We start from the raw sequence: 18,641 nt of genomic DNA, 5'->3' as shown, positions 1-18,641 counted from the left end.
GCCTGTTCTTTTAATAGAAGAACAACATGAATGTAAGTAACATTGGTGCAATGAGAAGTCGGCTCAACACCCAACACTCCTATGGACCCAGCAGTTCAGGCAATGGCTCACAGCAGGGGCTCTTAGCTGGAGGTCACGGTTCTTTGAGGTTTCAAATGGTTGAGTTTACCCTGCTTTTCTCATGCTATTGAACAAGAGAGAGGAGGCTAGGCAAAATGTGCCTAGACTGCATTCAACTCTACAAAAAAAAACCCTCATAACTTGTCCTTGCAGACAGGCAACTTTTCACATGAATAGTTAGGGATCCCCTAATTTTGCTTCCTCAAATCCAATACCAGAGATCCTTTAATCCCACTGCACAACAGAAAATGTAGAAAGCAGATACGTGGGCCTGCTCAGTTAAGAAACACCAACAAAATCCTTATTTCACTAGGAGCAATGAAATGGCCACCAAGCTTGCTAGCACCAGGAGTTGCCCTGTGCATCAGCAGGGTGTGCGGGGAAGGACAGCTCCTGGGCTCCCCTGCACCAGTCAGCCTCCACCTGCACAAAGAAGGAAGGACTGGAAGGGTTTGAGGGAACCACCAGCTGTTTTGCACAGCCCTCATGTAAGCTGCAGGCACAGACAATGTCAGGGATCCACTATTTACTTCATTATCCTCTTCCATGGCTGCAGGCAAATCCATCCCAGCCACACTGCTGAGCTGACTGGGGACCGGGGGTAAGAAAACACCATCGTTGCTCGCCTACCTTGCAAATGTAATGCTCCTCATACTCCTGAGGAAACAAAAAATTGCTCTTGTTGCAGAAATCACACGGACTTTGAAAGGAAGAGAGAGAGGAGTCAAGCACGTGACAGCAATAAGCTTTCTTCACATACTTAACCTGGTAACCAAGTCAACCGTCCCCAGGGGAAGCTTAATGTTGGCCAAAGAAGGCCAACTGAAAAGTTCAGCTGCTCTATCTTTGGACCATTAATGTTGGTTGTTAGGTCAAGGCTTCATCCAAAAACACCTACAGCTAAAATTCAAGTATTTCTGCTGAAACTAAAAGTGGCATATTAAGTGCACCCTGTGGGTTTGGGGAATGTTTCCCACTCAAACAAACAAAAAAATCGTATTTTTTTTCCATACCCAGATCAGGAAAGAACAGTCACTCTGCTGATAGCCAGTCTTCTTAATAATACACAGAATATTAACAGCTAGAGTACAATAAAAGTGAGCCCTGACATTTTAATTTATCCTCTGAAATATTTCTTCTTTCAGTGGAATGACCTGAAATCATTGGAGGGCTAAAAACTTTGGTTCTGGGAATGCACTGCGCATGATGTTTTACTGGCTTCATTTCAAATGAAAACAATTACTGTATAATGAGGATGTTACCACACAGACATAACACCATCAACTATTTTTGACTTCCAGTGTAAATTGAACCATTACGGGGTTTTAAAAATGTCCTCATTAAAGCTTAATGATCTGTTTTAAGGGATTTTTTCCCCTTATTAAAATTAAAACCAACTATGCTATACAGCTTTCTCAGAATGTGGTGCATTACTCTAAGATTCAAATAAATCTGTAAATCATAGATTAGTTAATAAAAAGAAACTATCTGGGTTATTACAGGTGGGGCTGGTAGCAGTACCTGTTATTAATGTTGCCTAACATTTGCCAATAAAAGATGCTGTGTCCTGTTCTTTAAAATGTTGCCAAATACCATCTGACGGAATAAAAATTTTCTGAGTTCAAAGGTAGACACACCTGGTTGTAGGTTTTGGTTTTTTTTTTTCCTTCCCCCATCCCCCCACCCCCACTCCCAACCCCCTGACAGGAAAAAGAGCAAAGAAAGGAAGGAAAAATGTCAGTGGAAGTGATTCACCTGATTAAAGAGCACATTTAATCTGTATTAACTCCCCCATAAACCTGAATAATTTTTTTCCATGAACTTGGGGTTTGCTTGTTGTACAGTAAGTATGTGAAATTTTGCATGTAGAGGGCTAGAGAATGTTTATGAGAACATTTCCATCAAATTTGCTCCGAACTTGCCCAATTCATAAGCTTTGTGTGGACTAAAATGGAAAAAAAAAAATTAAAAATCGTGGTTTACATACACTCAGGAGAGACTTGTGAGACCTTTGCTGTTAAATTTTGTGAAGATTCACTTTACGATGAACACGCTCCATCCCGTGATGGAGCAGTGGTTTCCCTCCAGGCACAGCTGCAGCCTGGAGCAGCCTGTCTGGTGTACTCACTCCTTGGGTCCAGGCAATCCCGTCTTCCTCATGAGATTCATCTCTTTCCCACAGTCTCATCTGCAGTTGCCCCAAGTTAAAACCACCACAAGACTGACTGGAAGGTGGAACAGACCTTTTTTTAAAAAGTTTAGTTTGTTTTCAACCTGGTCTTACATTGCCACCTGCTAATGAGTAAACATTAACCTGCAGCATGCATTCATGTGGACTGCAATGATGGTATATATACTGCATCATATAGTTTCTCTGCTGGCACCTATATGTTTTCTTCCAATCCTATCACAAGTAAGTATAGCTCCTAAACATGGACCCTGTCATAATTTTACCTGTTTTTCCATGCATTGTCAGGCAGAGCAGAAAACTTAAAATCATAGGAACACAGCATGCATTTAAAGTTGCTTATAAAAAGTGCTTTAATTTGGTACTTTACAAGAAGAACATGCTGCAAAAGCAGAATTTGTCAGGAGGACTCTTGTAGTTGTGTTAGTTGAAGAGATACTGCATTCAAGCTACAATGGCATAATAAGTCAGTCTCAGAAATATGACAACAATACATAATTTATCAATCTGGAAACCTTATACTTGAAAGAAGCCTTAGTCTAACCTCTCCATCACTCCAATTAAATTGTAAGACCACCACTGTTACAAGACCACTTAGAAAACCACCGGGGTGGCCTTGACAATAATACACATATCATTGTTGAGGCACAGGAAACTAAACCAGATGGTTTTGCTGAGGAAAGCACTTTTTTTGGCTTTGTAAAGCCTAAAAACACTAACAGGTCAAACACAAAAGTGGTGAAAAAGAAAGCTAAAGGAAAATTTATGTAAATAATGAAAAAAAAAATTTTTTTTACAATTATATTCCCCTCACAAAAATGGCTGCAAGAAAATAAAAAGGGGGAAATGGTGCTGTAGTTCTGAAATAGATCAGGATAGTTTTCTGAAAGGAAAATGTCTAACAGCAACACTTACAGTAGGCACTGCTGCTGGAAATCAGTACCATATGATGTGCATTAGACTGAACACCTACATATTGTAATTAAAACCCTTTTCTTTCCTTATTTTTATATTTTAAATATGGAGACCATTCATCTCTATTGTAATAAACTTCCTTTCTTGTTCAATCTCTTATTAGCAATCGTATCAAACTCAAAGAGAAAATAGCACATACATGCATCTCTCAAAATATATGAAATTGAAAATAATTTCCACAAAATCATCCACGCACAAACAGAAACATATATTCACATACATACACATATGTATATAGGTGGTGTGTATGCACACATGTATAAAGCATGTTTAAATTTTCTCACTTATGCTGTAGTTGTTTAGCATCACATTATATACAGACTTCAGCATTTCATAAACCATGAAAGACTTGCATTTGTTTTGTTTTTCTTTAATGCAGACATGATCTACAAGAGTAAAATTAAGATGATAGCGTGTTACTCTGCTGGGAATTGCAACTATTCCTAATATTCAAGAAGTCTAATCTAAACTACATGTGCTGAAAGAAATGTATTACAAGCTCTTTTATTGTGCAGCCTTATTTACCAAAATGTAATCTTTTATTTGGCATTAAAAATGAAAACTTTTACTATCACAGTTGTTCTAAAACATGTTCTCTCTTCATAAGGGAAGGTTTGCCCATATTTTCAAAATCTGAAAGATGTTTGAGAATTATACCTACATTTTGCTGGCATCAAATCATGCTCTAACTGAAAGAAAACATTATTATTTGAATATCAGTTTTTTCTCTGCTTGGGACAATGGAGAAGAAATGTACACTGAGGAGAGCTTCGCTATATGTTTTTTGTTTATGACAGTTCATTTCGGTACTGCTCGGAAATATCCTTGGAGAAAATGTTCAGTCTTCAGTCTGACTCCCAAGTTCTTAACTAAAACCAGAGAGTTAAAAGAGTGGAGCCTGATGGAGCCTACCTAGACAGCAATAAAGAGAGAGAAATGACAATGGGGTGTCACAGGATCCTTTTTGGATTCTGCATGAGACACACGCCTGTTTTGTGGCCAGTGACACCGTCTACTACCTCATATCAAGACCTGAACTGTTTTGTAGGGTTGGAACATTTCAGTTGAGGTGCAATGTGTCCAAATAATTTACTAAAACAATGGCATCATGAATTGACTCTGGCAACCCACTTATCTATGATGTCTTTTCCCTATAGACTCAACCAGAGGGAAGACAATCTTTACTTCTTTTTGGACCTGCTGTTTCAGCACTCTCATTGTGTCACAAAGAAGTGGCTCTACTGCAAATGCCACTGGCTATGGGTCAGTGTTGGGTGAACTTTGCAAAGTGATTTGGCATCTTTCATTTGAGACCAGTTATCTGTGCTGTGGTCATTTACATTGGCTGTACCATATCCTAAGAACTGGATCATTATTTGCATGGATGATTGAACATACTACTGTGGTCAAATGCGACTTCCTTTATCCTGGACACATCATACCTCCACATGTCCAAAGAATTTACATGAGGAAATCAAAGAATATTCTGCCATTGGTAAGTGTGTACTTCCTTTGGGAAGACGTTGCTTTCTCAAAAAGCATTTCAGCATGAGGCTTAGTTCCACATCTCATAAAAAGGACAACAGATTTTTAAACTATTAGAAAGAAATTAAGGTGGAATAGTCATTTTCTCTGATACATATACTTCTAGAAAAGATACTGCTTCAGCAAGTACCTGTCAAGAGTTTTACGAATGTTCAGTAGTTGTTCCAAAGGAGTACAGTCTACCAAACTTTTCTCCAAAAGGTTCATGCAAGCCCTGCTGCTCTCACAATTACTTCACCTGGATAGCAGCAATAAGATAATCAGTTCAGTGGATCATCACATCAATCAGAGCAGACTGGATATAATTTTAAGATCAATTTGGCTTAACTGACCCATTAATTATCCCAGCTCAAGCAAGCTGATGGAAAGAAAAAGTTCTCATTTGCAAATAAACAAAATACACTTGAGTACCTGCATGGCTCAAAAATATTTACCCTCATACTCAAAGAAGTCCAGCATTGAGCATTTAAAATTATTTCTTAGCTTCTATTAGAAGTGATTAACTTTGAGCATAAAAACTAAGCAGTAAAAAGGGAAAAACAATTTTCACTTCAGTCCATAACAAAAGGGTAATCCTCATTTAAAAGCATACCTTTAAGTTCATGAGCCAATCTCATAGCTATACGAGGTATTGATAGTTGCACAGACAGATATAACTGACTTTCTTTTTATAACCAACAATCCTCAACAAAGCAAGACTCTCACAAGCAAGTATTCCGCTGGGCTGATGAAAGGGTGTATCAGAAAAAACTTCGAGTCTGATCAGACTAAGGTAAAATGTATCTCAAAAGATGCTACATCCTTAACACGCCAAGAATACAACAAAACAGAACTAGAAATGCCTTGGCCAACATTCTTGCTGGCTGAATCCTTTTCTTATGCACAAGAGTAAAGTAAAATTTTAAATAATTCTGTCTGGCAAGAGTTTTTATATTTAAAGGTACACACAAACATACAAGAAGGGATTTCCCATAACAGAAATGGTAGCAGCTGTCTCCAAGGGTCAGTCTCTACTTATTAGAATGGTGAGTAGAAGAATCATGAATAAAAGACCAGGTGATGCTGACTGGAGATTTAAACACAGAAGGCATCGCTGTAAATTAGATTTTACTATCTGAATTCTAACATGCACAGAACGGTTTAAGACAATAAAAATGACTGTGCATTTTCTTATGCATTTAATCACAAAGTAAAGCATGAATCAGCACCGGTACCAATTAAAAAAAAAAAGTAAGATGGAAAGTCTCTCTTTAAACAGTTTCTTAATGTGCTCGGTTGGACTGTACAATAACTTACTATATTACTTACTTATAAACTGTTCTTTTCTGCTTTGTTTTTTTTACCTTATTTAAATATAAATTAATGGAAGCTGATTGCCATACATTTAGAATATCAAATGGTCCCCGATTTCACCATGAATTTAGACACATGCTTGATTTTAAGCATTTGACTAGACCTGTAATTAATTGAATTGGAGCCAATTATGACCCAACTATGAGTCCTCTGTAATTATCGCTTGAAATACTGCTGGATTTCTATTGAAGGCAAAAGAAAATATTTCTGATCTGTATGAATACTTAAAGACTATTAAAACTTAATAAAGACTATTAAGACTTGCTTTTTTTATTTTTGTAAGAGATATATTGGTAGGCTTTTCCACAGCATTCATCAGTGCAGTATTTCTGCTCTCTGCACAACACTGAGGCGTGGGCAGTGAAACTGCAGAAGGCAACCTGAGCATCAGCGGGTGATAAAGAGGAAACTGACGGAAAGGGAGAAAAAGCCTCAGCTGTTGAGCTCTAATACAAACTTGCTCTTTTCCCAGAGCCACTTTCCAACATGACTATGTTCTGTTTGTTGGCTATCCTGTTACATCTTTACAAATAAATGTGTCTATTGCATCCCCAAGAACAACACTTCAAGGTTTCAGTTGCAGGTATACCTTCACAACTTCATTTACAGTATTTAGCATGTAGGAAATTGAAAAAAACAACCAACTAGTGATGGATTGATGGGCATTTTTTTAATGGTCCAAGTTAAATGTTTCTGAGAATCTATATTTATTTGAAATAAGACTCTTGGCTGAGTGTCTGAGGAAATTTGTATGATGCCTTGTGTTTTATACATGGCATAGAAATGAGTCGGACTGTTAAGGCTTGCTATTGTACTAATATTTGAAAATACCTAGCAGATGGTTTACTAGAACTTTCTGCAACAAATAAAAAGTATAAGTTACCCTCACAAAACAAAATAGCACACAGAAGATTCATGTATCAATAGCGCTGATATATTGTTTTTCCTCTTCCAACTCAGTGGCATTGATCGCCATCTCTAATACCATCCCATGAGACTTGTGCTGGATCTCAGTAGAGTAAAAATGGAGAAAGGGGGAGTAAGAGGCAGCAGCAAATTCTGCAAAAATGTTAAGAGTTACTAATATAATTTTAGGATATAACTAATAATCTCTCTCCCCCCCCCCAAATTTTCACTGCCTACTTATTTCTATTTTGTTCTCTTCAAACACTGAATGGAAATCTTTCTTTCTAGTGAGTTAGATTTCCCAGTTTTCATTCACCACCACAACGCCGCTGTACCTGATTTTCCATTCTTGCAGATGGCAGTTCAAGTCCCAGCTCAAAAATCTGATCAAACACATATTCCAACTATTCTCCTCTGATATGAGTCTATGCTTAAACATCAAACTTCTGAATCATCTGCTACTAAAGCTGACCTCAACCCACAGCTAGCACTGAGCACGCTGGCAGCCCATCCCTTGGTGGGCACCTACATGCTTCAGTGCAGGCACGAACTTCCATGCTTTACTGTATACAGAAGCATTTGCCTAAAATCACAGTGGCAGTTGGATGAACACATGTAATCAAAGCTCAGGAGTCCTGACTTCTGCTTGTGCTTTGTAACCACCAGACCTTCTCCATTCCAATACATACAGGATACAATCTCTCCACAAAGTCAATGCGAGTTTGGTCATCAACTTTCATGAGATCAGGAATTGACCCATAATGTTTTATAAAACAACAAAAAGGAATGTATTTATGGTTTTATTATTATCCCTAATAAGGAAATAAGGAGAAAGAAAACACAGTACATGGTCTAGTCTATATGCACGTGTTACTTGTATTAATATCAATGGGATTTAAAAGTACATATGGAGACGATAAGATATATCCCTATGTGTTCAGCCATATGCTTAAGGAAGCTCCCCAAATGCTTGTAAATACAATCATGCTTTCTAACACACTATGTATTTATTTGAACAACGTTAAATCTCTAAGCCCTACTTTCCAGTCCATTAAAGCCGCAAATAATTGTTTATTTCCAGTTTAAAGTTACTCCCTTTTTTAGCCATTAAAAGGCTGCCTGTAACCACATTTCCACAATATTCAGGGAATTAGAGAATTGATAATAACTCTCCCATTATCCGAAGGGGTACCTCTCCAAGAAGAGAAATACTCAAGGTGAACTATATTTTAGTGAGGAATTCTTTCCAGAAGATTTTGGGACAGGCCCAAAACATGTAACTGAAAGGTCTGGAATGCTACTTATGCAACAAACGCGTTCGTGCTGTAGACCTCGGACAACTACATTACTTCTGGAGGCCAAAGGCCTTGAAAGCTAGTCATTCTTCTGGATAGACTTGTTTTCATTTCCTTTTTGTTTTTAAAGGTTTGAACACAGGGCAAGGGTCTGACCCATCAGGCACAAGAGGGTTATTTTGGATTTCGTTTATGGAAGAAGACATCAGAATTCATCCCACGATTTATGATCTGTTGGCTTGGAATGAGATAGCCAAAGTATTTATGGAATATCCAATGCCTGTTAGCAAATTATGCTCATTATGTTCATGCAACCAATCATTTTATTTGGCTTATCTTTTACTTCCTTTCAGTTGAGACTTTGTAAAAGATTTTATGAACACTCTTGTCTATAGTTTTATCTGTTAAAAAGATGATTGGGATGTTTTACTACTGGATTAACTGCTTTAACTAATATTGTAGCCACAAATATAAAACAATAGTCATGGAGGCATAGTCATGACATTCATGGTGCCCTTACCACCTTACATGCAAACACAGTACAGAACCAAAAGCCATCCTTATTTATAGCTGGCTGCCAAAAATCACCTTCTTCGCTTACTTGATGTAACCCTTTTAATACCAAGGCGATATGACTGTTTACTTTTTTTAATATCATCCAGAACAAAAGTTTATACTGTGGTATTACAATTTTGTTTTCTTGTTGTTTCTTTTTGACCATGATCAAGATTTGAGAGCTCAGCTTTTATTTTACCTTTTAAATCTCAACTTATGATAAAAATCCCGAATCAGACTTTTTTCCTACTGAAATACTTATTTCTTTGTAATATAGAAAAACAAAACAAACAGTCATCATCTTTTTAAACTACATCAATGAATGGTGAAGCCAAATCCGGTTTCCCAGCAAGGAATTATTAAAAGACAGGAATAGTCCAATGACCACAGGAAATCTTTAAGCACCAAAATGGGGACAAAAGCCTCCTGGGGAAAGGACAATATTTCCTACATAGTCATTCATGTCTCCTTGTAATACAATACAGGGGTATTGTTTGTTTGTCTGCTTAAGTAGATGCACAGAATAAAATTAGAAACAAATCCTGACTACGAAAACATTTCAAACACTAGGTGCAGGCACATGCGTTGTAATACCTGCCATCATAACTATGTTGTGATGCTTCTTTCTAATGTATAACCAGCTAGACCTTTGATCATTATTCTTGCCTCATTATAATAAAGGCCACCAACCTCCAGCAGGATCTTGGACTTCAGGTCGTATTGCATCTTGCTGTGATCTTAATATTGGTCATAAAATTTGTAAAACAATAGGAGAAATACTCTAAAACAGATCCACTTTATAGTCAGCCCCCTCCCCCAAGGAATTCAGTCAAGGAATGTAAACCCAAAGATTTATTTTTCTGTTCAGGTCATGCTTGGTGTAGACTGCTGTGTTACTAAATTCCCTAGTCTGAAATCAAGAGCAAGGCAAAGTTAACAGGCCTCAATAGGCAAAACCAACTTGAGATAGCCCTCTGTGGACCATGACCTGAAGTTACAGCGATGAGCATTATCCCCACCATGAAGATGATTCAGAAAAAGGTATGTGGCCCACAGCTTACCTCAACGTAGTCCCTGGCATGGCCCCAGTCTCTCTTAGCATCCAGATTGCCCAGGCTGAAACAATCCAGCTGTCCGAGGTGAATCTTTGCTACCGATCGACTAATTTTTCGAGTAACAAAGTTGGATCCTGGAATAGAAATAAAAGGTAGTATCAGCATAGTCACAGTGGCAGATAACTGGCCACAAGAAACACCTGATATAGCTCAGCATGTGGTACTTTCAGTCTTCATTCAGTCCCCTCACACCACCTAGATCCATGCCATCTTTTATCATTTGAGTAGGATAAGAAGCTTCCAGTGCAAGTGTCACGTTAGCTGCACTTTCACAGCAAACATCTCTCTTTGTGGGACTTCTTAAGCATTCCTAATTTGCTGCCTCAGTATTCAGTCCAGGCATAAAGCCAAAGAAAATCATTTGGAATGTCAGTTCTTAAACACAAAATGCAAAAGGTTACATAAAGAAGACAGACATCTTAGACCACCCTCAAGTTTTTTGTTGCCGTTTCTTTTTTCTTTTTTATTTTTAAGAAATGCATGTATCTAAATAAATTAGCTTATTAATAAAAATAATTGACACTATCCAAATACTACATATTCTCCGAAGGACTGTAATGGTTAAATGCGTTCTACTTTTCTAGTTATTTAGGATTCTTTGTCCCCCAGGTTCAGCGAGATCATGAAATTGTGATTTCAACTTTATCAGTTGAAGGCTGTACATTATTTTATCATATTTCTGTATTTTGTTCACTGCATTGCTTTGGAAAATTTGTGTACCCATTTCTGCTCCCTGTAGAGCTGCTTTAAATAAGATTTCTTTCTAGTTATTTTCACATCTTGATTTTTAGATTATGATGGCTATATTTCTAAAATGTGGTCAACAGTCTCCTCAAAAGCAGAGGGATTTGAATTTAGACCATGAGTTCAGGCTAAGCAAGCCCAATGGCATTTGCACACTAATGAGCCACAAAAATTAAAATTACATGCCTTTTTAATAGCTAAAAAAAAAATGATTGAGTGGTGACAGATGATACCTCATCCAAATGGAAAGCAGGAAAGTTAGTGAAAATGACTGCACTTGTAAAACGCTCTTAGCAAATTTCAAAAGTCTTAAGTAGTGCAGCTTGTACATTCAATGCATATATATAGGTTTTTTCATTATGGAACTCTGCTCTTGAGATATGCGTCTCAATATTTTCTGTTTCCTGTCAAACAAACGATAGGCTGCTGCAAAATTATTAAATAACGTGAAGTGTCTTTTTCAGACTACTAATTTTGCCTGTAAAGTCGGGTGCTACAGTACCTTTTTGTGTCATTTGACTCTGCCAAAAGTAATAAAAATAAGAGCGCACCTGTAAGAACCATGTGGATTGAAGCAATTAAATAATTCAGACCTTACCACAGGATTAAGATAGAATTTTAATTTTCTGTCAACTGCTGAACTAATTGGAATTCCCGTTATTAGCCATTTAGAGTAAAACATCAGTTTGTGCTTGTTTTTTAAAGGATGAAAATCATATCATTTCCATATTCCCTGAAAAAGTCTTCATATATAAAGGAAGCTTACCAAATAGTGTTATTTGCAAAATTTCAGAAATAAAATATACTGGGGAGTCTTTTTTATAGCAATGTTCTTCAAAAATTGGACAAATGAGTCAACTGCAGCATGAAAGCCCAAGCCCTTCTTCCAGACTGCACCCTGCATACTCAACAGGAGAAATATGATTATACCAAAGATAAACAGTGCAAACCACAGGACCGACACTGTGACTCTGCTATTGCAATTTCTGAAAGCAAAGTACTGTGGTTCCCCTGTTCCTGGCTGGATGGGCTTGCAGTGGGAGTGGAGTTCTGGCTTAACAGAAACCAGTGACAGAGTCTCTTTGGCTTAGTCAGACTGGCACTTCTCCAAAGATTGTTTCAATTTTTTGTGTTGTCAAAGTGCTTTGAGATCTTCACACAGATTATTACTAATTAATTAAAAATAGATTCAAACTGATACACAAACATATTAGGATTAGCTCTGAAACTTCCTAACCTTCTGCACTGAAATAGTTTCAGTTTGCATTGTTATTCAGTAAATAACAGTTGAAGAAGCAGCTTTTCTTATAGGGTAAAGTATATGGCTTTATGTTCCAGACTGCAGCTGAGTAATAAGCAAAACTGGCCGCTTTCAACGCCACATTCCCATTTGCAGTAAAAGCATTGAGAGTTCTAGTCATCATCTGCATTAAAGCGAGTTTTACTGTCAACCTACACGACTAATGAACATCAGCTTCCATTTTGGAGCAACCACTTCCTCAGCGTAAAAAAAAAAGCGTATTAGGTTCTGTGTGTGTGAGAGAGAGAACTTTTATGCTATCAACTTAACTTGAAATATATGAAAACTACTGCACAAGAAAAAGTACATTCGTCTAGCACAACACAGCAAATACTAGTAACTGCTGTCTTCTTGCAGAGTCAACGATAACTGGAGAGAAATGATCTTCAAAGATCTTCGCCAAGCAAAATCAGAATATACCTCAAAAGGCTGAAATGAAGACTTAAAGAGCACCACAGTAAAAAAGCGAAAACCTTTGTTTTCCAGAAATATTCCAGTAAGGGTTCAACAAAATAATATCAAACCTCTTCTTGGAAGTGCCTCAGCATTAAAGTTGTGGAAGAAAACTATGCTACCGTTCATTCTAAGAAATGTGATTAGAATCTTTTTTCATGCAACCAAGGACTGAATGGCACATTTCAGAAGCATTTAAATGATATGGTTCATAAATAATATTTAAATACCGATTCTGTTCAAACACGGTATCTTAAAATATTCCATCACACCATATGTTTGATCCCATGCCATTAAATGAACATCATAACTAGAATTTAAGCTGATGCCCACTGGAGTCATACAAAATAGTTAAGGCTATGTCAGCATTTCCATTATAAAGCCCTGTCCTAGGGGTTTGCAATCGGGCTATAAAGTCTTGCTTTGGCCTGAAACTTAGCAGATGTAATGTCTCTTTCTTCAGGAGTGATTCTATCTAAAAGGTCTATGTGGAGGGCTACAGATATCTTTATATAACTGAATGCAAAGTACTTTTTGAGATGCAGAAATGGTTAGCTGCCTTCTTCCTCAGGAGGTATTGAGGACTTGCTAATGTTGAACTTACAAGAGCATTTTCCTCCATAGAATGACCAGTTAGTGCCAGCAAGAGTATCAATAGAGCTGATGGTGTGTTAACTACTTCACCCTTCGTGTTGATTTTCACTGGATCAAGATGATGCAGCAGCTAAAATGCCACCAGCTATCACATCTGAATAAGGCCTACTTTATTGTGCTACAAACATTACTAATTCACATGGAAACTTGGTGGTGGTAGCAACAGAAACTAGCTTCGATTGGCAGGGAAGAGAGATGTTTGAGTCCCACATTTGACTCCTGGCTTTGTACTGCTTCCTCAGTTCACAGAGGTTTTGTAAAACACGCCTCACTGCTCACACCTAGTACGAAAGAGCGTCGAGTGTTCAAAACACTATTAAATGTGTGATGTATTTTGACATATTTGAACGCTTTTTCAAAATGTGTGAGGGTGACGCAGTTCTGGGAGCTCACTGTCCTACAGTAACCAAGAGAACAGTCATTCTTTCTCCCTCGGTAGGGCCAAGCATGCTGGGCTAACTGCCTTGCACAGTTAGCTATGCAGCAAATACATCCAGACCATGATGGGCCACATTATGCTCTGGTTTGAGCTGCTACTTACAACACTGGAATTGCTGTACTGCAACAGCAGAGATCTGGCCAGACGTTGCAAAGGATGCTTTGGTGTGTCCGCACATTTCAGCAGTTCCAAACAGCCTTGGTTCATCAGTGCCTGACAAGTTTTTACATCTTAAAAGAGGCTTTAAACATGAGTTTTCATGATATTAACAGCTCTTTCAGGAACCTTGGGCATTAGCTTAGATTTGTTTTCAAAACCCAAGCCCTCCCTCCGAGATCGTTAGCATTCCAATAGGAACCATACAAACCCATTTATCCTAGATACGATTTTAAGCAAGGATTCCTCATTAAGCAGAGCTGATCTGTAAAACATATAACTTGTCAGCAAACCACTATAGGAACAATACTGCAATAAAAAGAAATAGCAGAGGTATAATGCAATAGCTTCAGCTCTCCAGCCCAGACCTGTCGCCCACTGTGCCACCTGGCTCAGGGTGGAAAGCAGCTCGTGTAGCTCATCCCTCTGAGAAGGATGCTGCCTACATCTGGCAAAGATACAGTTTTGAAAGCTGGACACATCTCTCCTTAACACATATTTAAAAATATTGCTTTAGGAAGCATGCTCTCAATGCACCTACAGTTCCAAAGCTGGATGCCCCGAGAAGAAAAAAAAAAAAAAATAAAAAAAAAATCTGGGTCTCTGCATCAGTTCCCCATTCCTTTTATCAGCACTGGGGTTTCACCCTTTGTGCATCATCAGGAAACTGCCTGTTTGAAGTAGGTGGTTTTCTCTATAATCTGTGGTTTATAAAAGGCAGCCAAATGGACGAAGCAGCTTTAAGAGACACTGTTATAGGAACTATTTCAAGAACCCTCATTTTCCAAGCTCTCAAGGCTACATACAAAACTCAACATGACAAAATTGTGGTCTTAGGAAGATTGCTACTCCTGTATAACACTAGTTGTTTCATACATAAGAAAATCTATCATTATTACTAGTAATGTCATAGAATAACAGTTAATCTGATAGCATTTAATAGCAATACTTATCTATCAGCTGAGATGCAGTCCCAGAACAGTCTGTCAAGTTGCCATAACATCTTTTTCTTCATTTTACATCAAATATGATAAAAAGGTTTCTATCTCTAAAGATGCTGGCACAAGAAAAAGGGTGGTGGTGGTGGTTTTTTTTCCCCTCTCCACATTTCTACAGTTCTGGCATAGATTCTAGTGGAAGCCTAACATGTTCAAACACATTGTGTACCCAGTGCTTCTTCTAACCCAAAGGAACATATTTCTTTTAACATATATATGTTGTAAATGGTACATTTAATGAGATCATTAAAATGTTTTGATTGCCTGAAAATCCAGACTGCTCATAATTTCCATTCTATGAGAAGCTTTTCCATTTTTGTAACAAGCTGAAATTAAAAAACAAAGCAACACCCAGTTTTTCTAAGAAAAGAAGTCCAGAGTCTCCTTTAGCTTATACTGATGAAAATCAATAACAATTATTCTGAAGTCAATGGAATTATGTCAATGTAAACCAGATGAAAAATCAAGTTACAGATCTTTAAATTAACCTTCCATATTTAGGGTTTAAATGGAATTTTCAACTGTATCTTGATTGAAACAACTGATACAGTACTGCATTTTGGTAGAACTAGTAAAGCAGCTACTTGGTATATGCTAAACAGCCATGCCTTTTAATTGTGAATCCACTCTTAATTTAAAATAATACATTGATCTCCTCACAACAACAATCACATAAAGTAGAAACAAACATCACTGTTTGGAAATGAAGGAAAAATCACTGTTAAAAGTGATTTTTTATTTCCCAGCTCTTCATAATATTCTGCAAACTTTACACAGCATGTACAGCTACATTTAGATGAGCTTGCCAGAAAGTCCGCAATCAGATTTTTGCAAAATGAAATATATATGAAATAAGGGTGATATGATTCATAAGCAATTCATTCTAAAGTCATGCACTGCATGGGAAACATCTCCCTGACCTGATCAATAAATCATTTTATTTCCTGAAACTTGAGATATAGTGCTTTAATCTTTACATTTTAATCCTGTATAGAGCATAGATGGAAATACTTTGCTTCATCATAATATTTCCAATCTCTTTATCTGTCCTTTAAAATTGTAATAGTACCTTATGATAGTGAGTTTTTCAGATTTCTAATACATTCGCAATGTTTTTCAAACATTTTCAGTTTACATACCCCCAAATATTTTCCAGTGGACACATGAGATCTCTGAATGGGAATGATAAAGCTACTGATAATAGGCTTGTTTCTGAAGGTTATTCTTCATCAACCCCCTGGGAAATAATCATGTAACAATAAAATTCACAGATCACAGATTGAAAACAACAGTATAATAACATGGGGATAAAATTGTCCTTTCCTATCAAGTGATCCCCATTTGGTATTACTTTAAAACGTGTGATTTCAATAAAATGAAGTGGTACTAATTCCTTTAAATATTGCTAACAAAGATAGTCAGCATATCAATTGAATTCTTTCCTTTTATTATATATTGACACACATTTTGAACTTTCCAATGCCAAAAGTAAAATGCGCTAAGTCTGGTTGGCCCCACTTTGCATTTGCACCACACTTTTTGATGGAGCTCCTATGCTACTACCTGTATTTTAAAAATGAGGAGATAGAGGCAGAAAGGTGCAGAGGTAGGAAGCAGCAGCAGCAGGAAGGCAGCACACTGGAGGGGGCTGATACTCTTCAACCCAAGAGCACCCTCCGCCCCCGACATCCACTTGCAGACTGAGAACATTTGGACAGCTGAGGGCAACAGGAGGTCATATGAACTAGGCATGGAGGGAACAAAAATTAATGGTTTTTATAATGGAAGGGGAAAATAAGAGTGAGACAAAATCTTGTGAGGAACGACAGGGTACAGAAATTGGGAGGGAAGGCAGAAAGTAGGGAGACTTTTCTTTTTCCCAGTGGGCGGAAAGATAGCATGAAGCTTACCTGGAGGGACAACTAATAAGCCTCATAAAAGAGGCACATGGAAGTAGGGTGAGAGACCTACCAACCACTACCAGAGGATGAGAATCTGAGGTGACCTTTGTCATAGCACAGCGAGCCACACTCCCCTGTGATTCAGTGGAGCTAACCCTCCACCGGGGATCTGTCATCAGGGCTTTAAACTCTTCACGACTGTTTTGCATACAAACAGATATAGGTTTCCACCTTCCAAAGAACAATGACAGGATAATTTCTATGACTACACAGCAGCAGTTCTCTAAAGTGACTGTGAAAAAATGACATTTAATTCGCAGACAATCTGCATGTGTAATGTGTAACACAAAGGTATTAGATTTCACATTCAAAATGCCCTTATTCAGGACCAATTACACATCTCAGATCTATCATATGGGCTTGTTAAAAGGATAGAGTGACATACCAGCAATAACTGCCGGGCAAAAGGTGCTATTTTAGTATATTTCCTCCATATAATTTTTCTTAAATTAAAATATTTTCCCCTCAGGAACCGTACACTGAACAGGAAAAGGTGAGGCATCAAAGATTCTTATAAAGGAAAAACCAAACATTAATACTGAAAACAATATGTAAAAGTGTTATTCCTGTTCCCAAGTTTATGCTGTTAATGGCACTTACATAAACAGAGCAGCGTTTCGCTTACAGAAAACTTAACCTTTTGCTCCAAACTATTCACTTTGATTTCTTAATCGCAGTTCATATACACTACATTTTAAAACAAAGGTAAATGTCTTCAGCCACTCTGATTTGTTAACACTCATTTAAGCCCTGTTTTTTAAATTGTACAGCTAATGTTATTGAATTAAACCTCTCATTTAAGCTGTCACAGAATTAGACAAGCCCTTGCATGTATGAGCTATGGGTAAGCATGAGCATGCTTGCCCATCAGCACAGACTCTTTATATTGTTTAAGCATGTGTAAACAATTGGAGTTAAGTACATGCTTTGCTGAATTGGTGCTACAATAGCTAGAAATGTATGCAACCCAAAGGAAAATCCAGCACTTGTACAAAATGGAAATATCATACAGTCTAAGGCAACTTGCACAAAAAAAAGGATTTTAACTTATATTGTTAAATAGCTCTCAAAGCTCAGACATCTGTGCCCTTAAATTTAACACCCCTTTTCTTTTCTCCCTGCCTTTCCCTTCCTCCATCCTCTCAGCAACCAGTAGCACATCAAAAAAGGTGCTGTTTGACGGGTCAAGCTGAGACATTCAGCCTTTACCCTAGCACTCCCTTGAGATGAAGCAGGCAAGGCTTTTAATCTTACCTGGTGACACATGACTGACTAATACAGTTTCTTGGACCTTCTGACCTCTGAGGGACTAAGTCTGGTTGGTCTCTCAGCCTCTCCAGGTGGCTGGGACATCAGCTTGTGGTGGGTCACAGTATAATCAAAGTTTTGCACAGATCTTCCATGTCTTTCTGTGCGCCCGTATTAGTGCTAACTTTTAACATGCAAATTTCTAAGTATAAAATGTGTTATTTCACTTCAAGTCAGGGGTAAAAGGAATTTTTATTTACTTCTACTGAAGGCAAAAGAGTGTAATAAGAGCTAGCCTTAAAACAAATCACAGTGGCATACAACTTTGCTGAGTCAGTGCTGATGTATTTTCTTGGAGAGAGAAAAATGGTCTAGCTACAGCCAACAACTTATTTGAAACTTCACCTCCCACACAAACTAATAAGCAGTCCTAGGCGGGTTTGACACTTATACAGTATAACTCAACATGTTCTTAAATCCATGTACCTCTCTTTTGAACTTTGTTGCTCAACTGTTTTTCTCTTAGGACTTTCTTCTGGTTAGCTTTGCGATAGTGGTAGTCCTCAAGGCACCCTTTAGGCCCTCAATACATCATTTGGTAAACATGTTTCAATTTTCACAAACTGCCCTTTGCTA

The 18,641-nt window shown here is 37.7% G+C and overlaps 1 protein-coding gene across 1 annotated transcript in view; it reads right to left on the bottom strand.

The window, feature by feature from the left end:
* GMDS (GDP-mannose 4,6-dehydratase) overlaps positions 1–18,641 on the bottom strand; it is a gene marked incomplete at its 5' end in the record, with an annotated part of 433,056 nt that overhangs the window by 221,232 nt on the left and 193,183 nt on the right. The window contains one exon of the mRNA XM_082306673.1: positions 9,999–10,126. Within this exon, the coding sequence (XP_082162799.1) occupies positions 9,999–10,126 (128 nt within the window). The remainder of the gene's footprint in view (positions 1–9,998; positions 10,127–18,641) is intronic.

The sequence above is a fragment of the Platalea leucorodia genome (genome assembly GCF_965183815.1).
Source record: "Platalea leucorodia genome assembly, chromosome: 1".
NCBI classification, from domain to species: domain Eukaryota; kingdom Metazoa; phylum Chordata; class Aves; order Pelecaniformes; family Threskiornithidae; genus Platalea; species Platalea leucorodia.
This window is presented reverse-complemented; position numbering and strand designations above follow the sequence as displayed.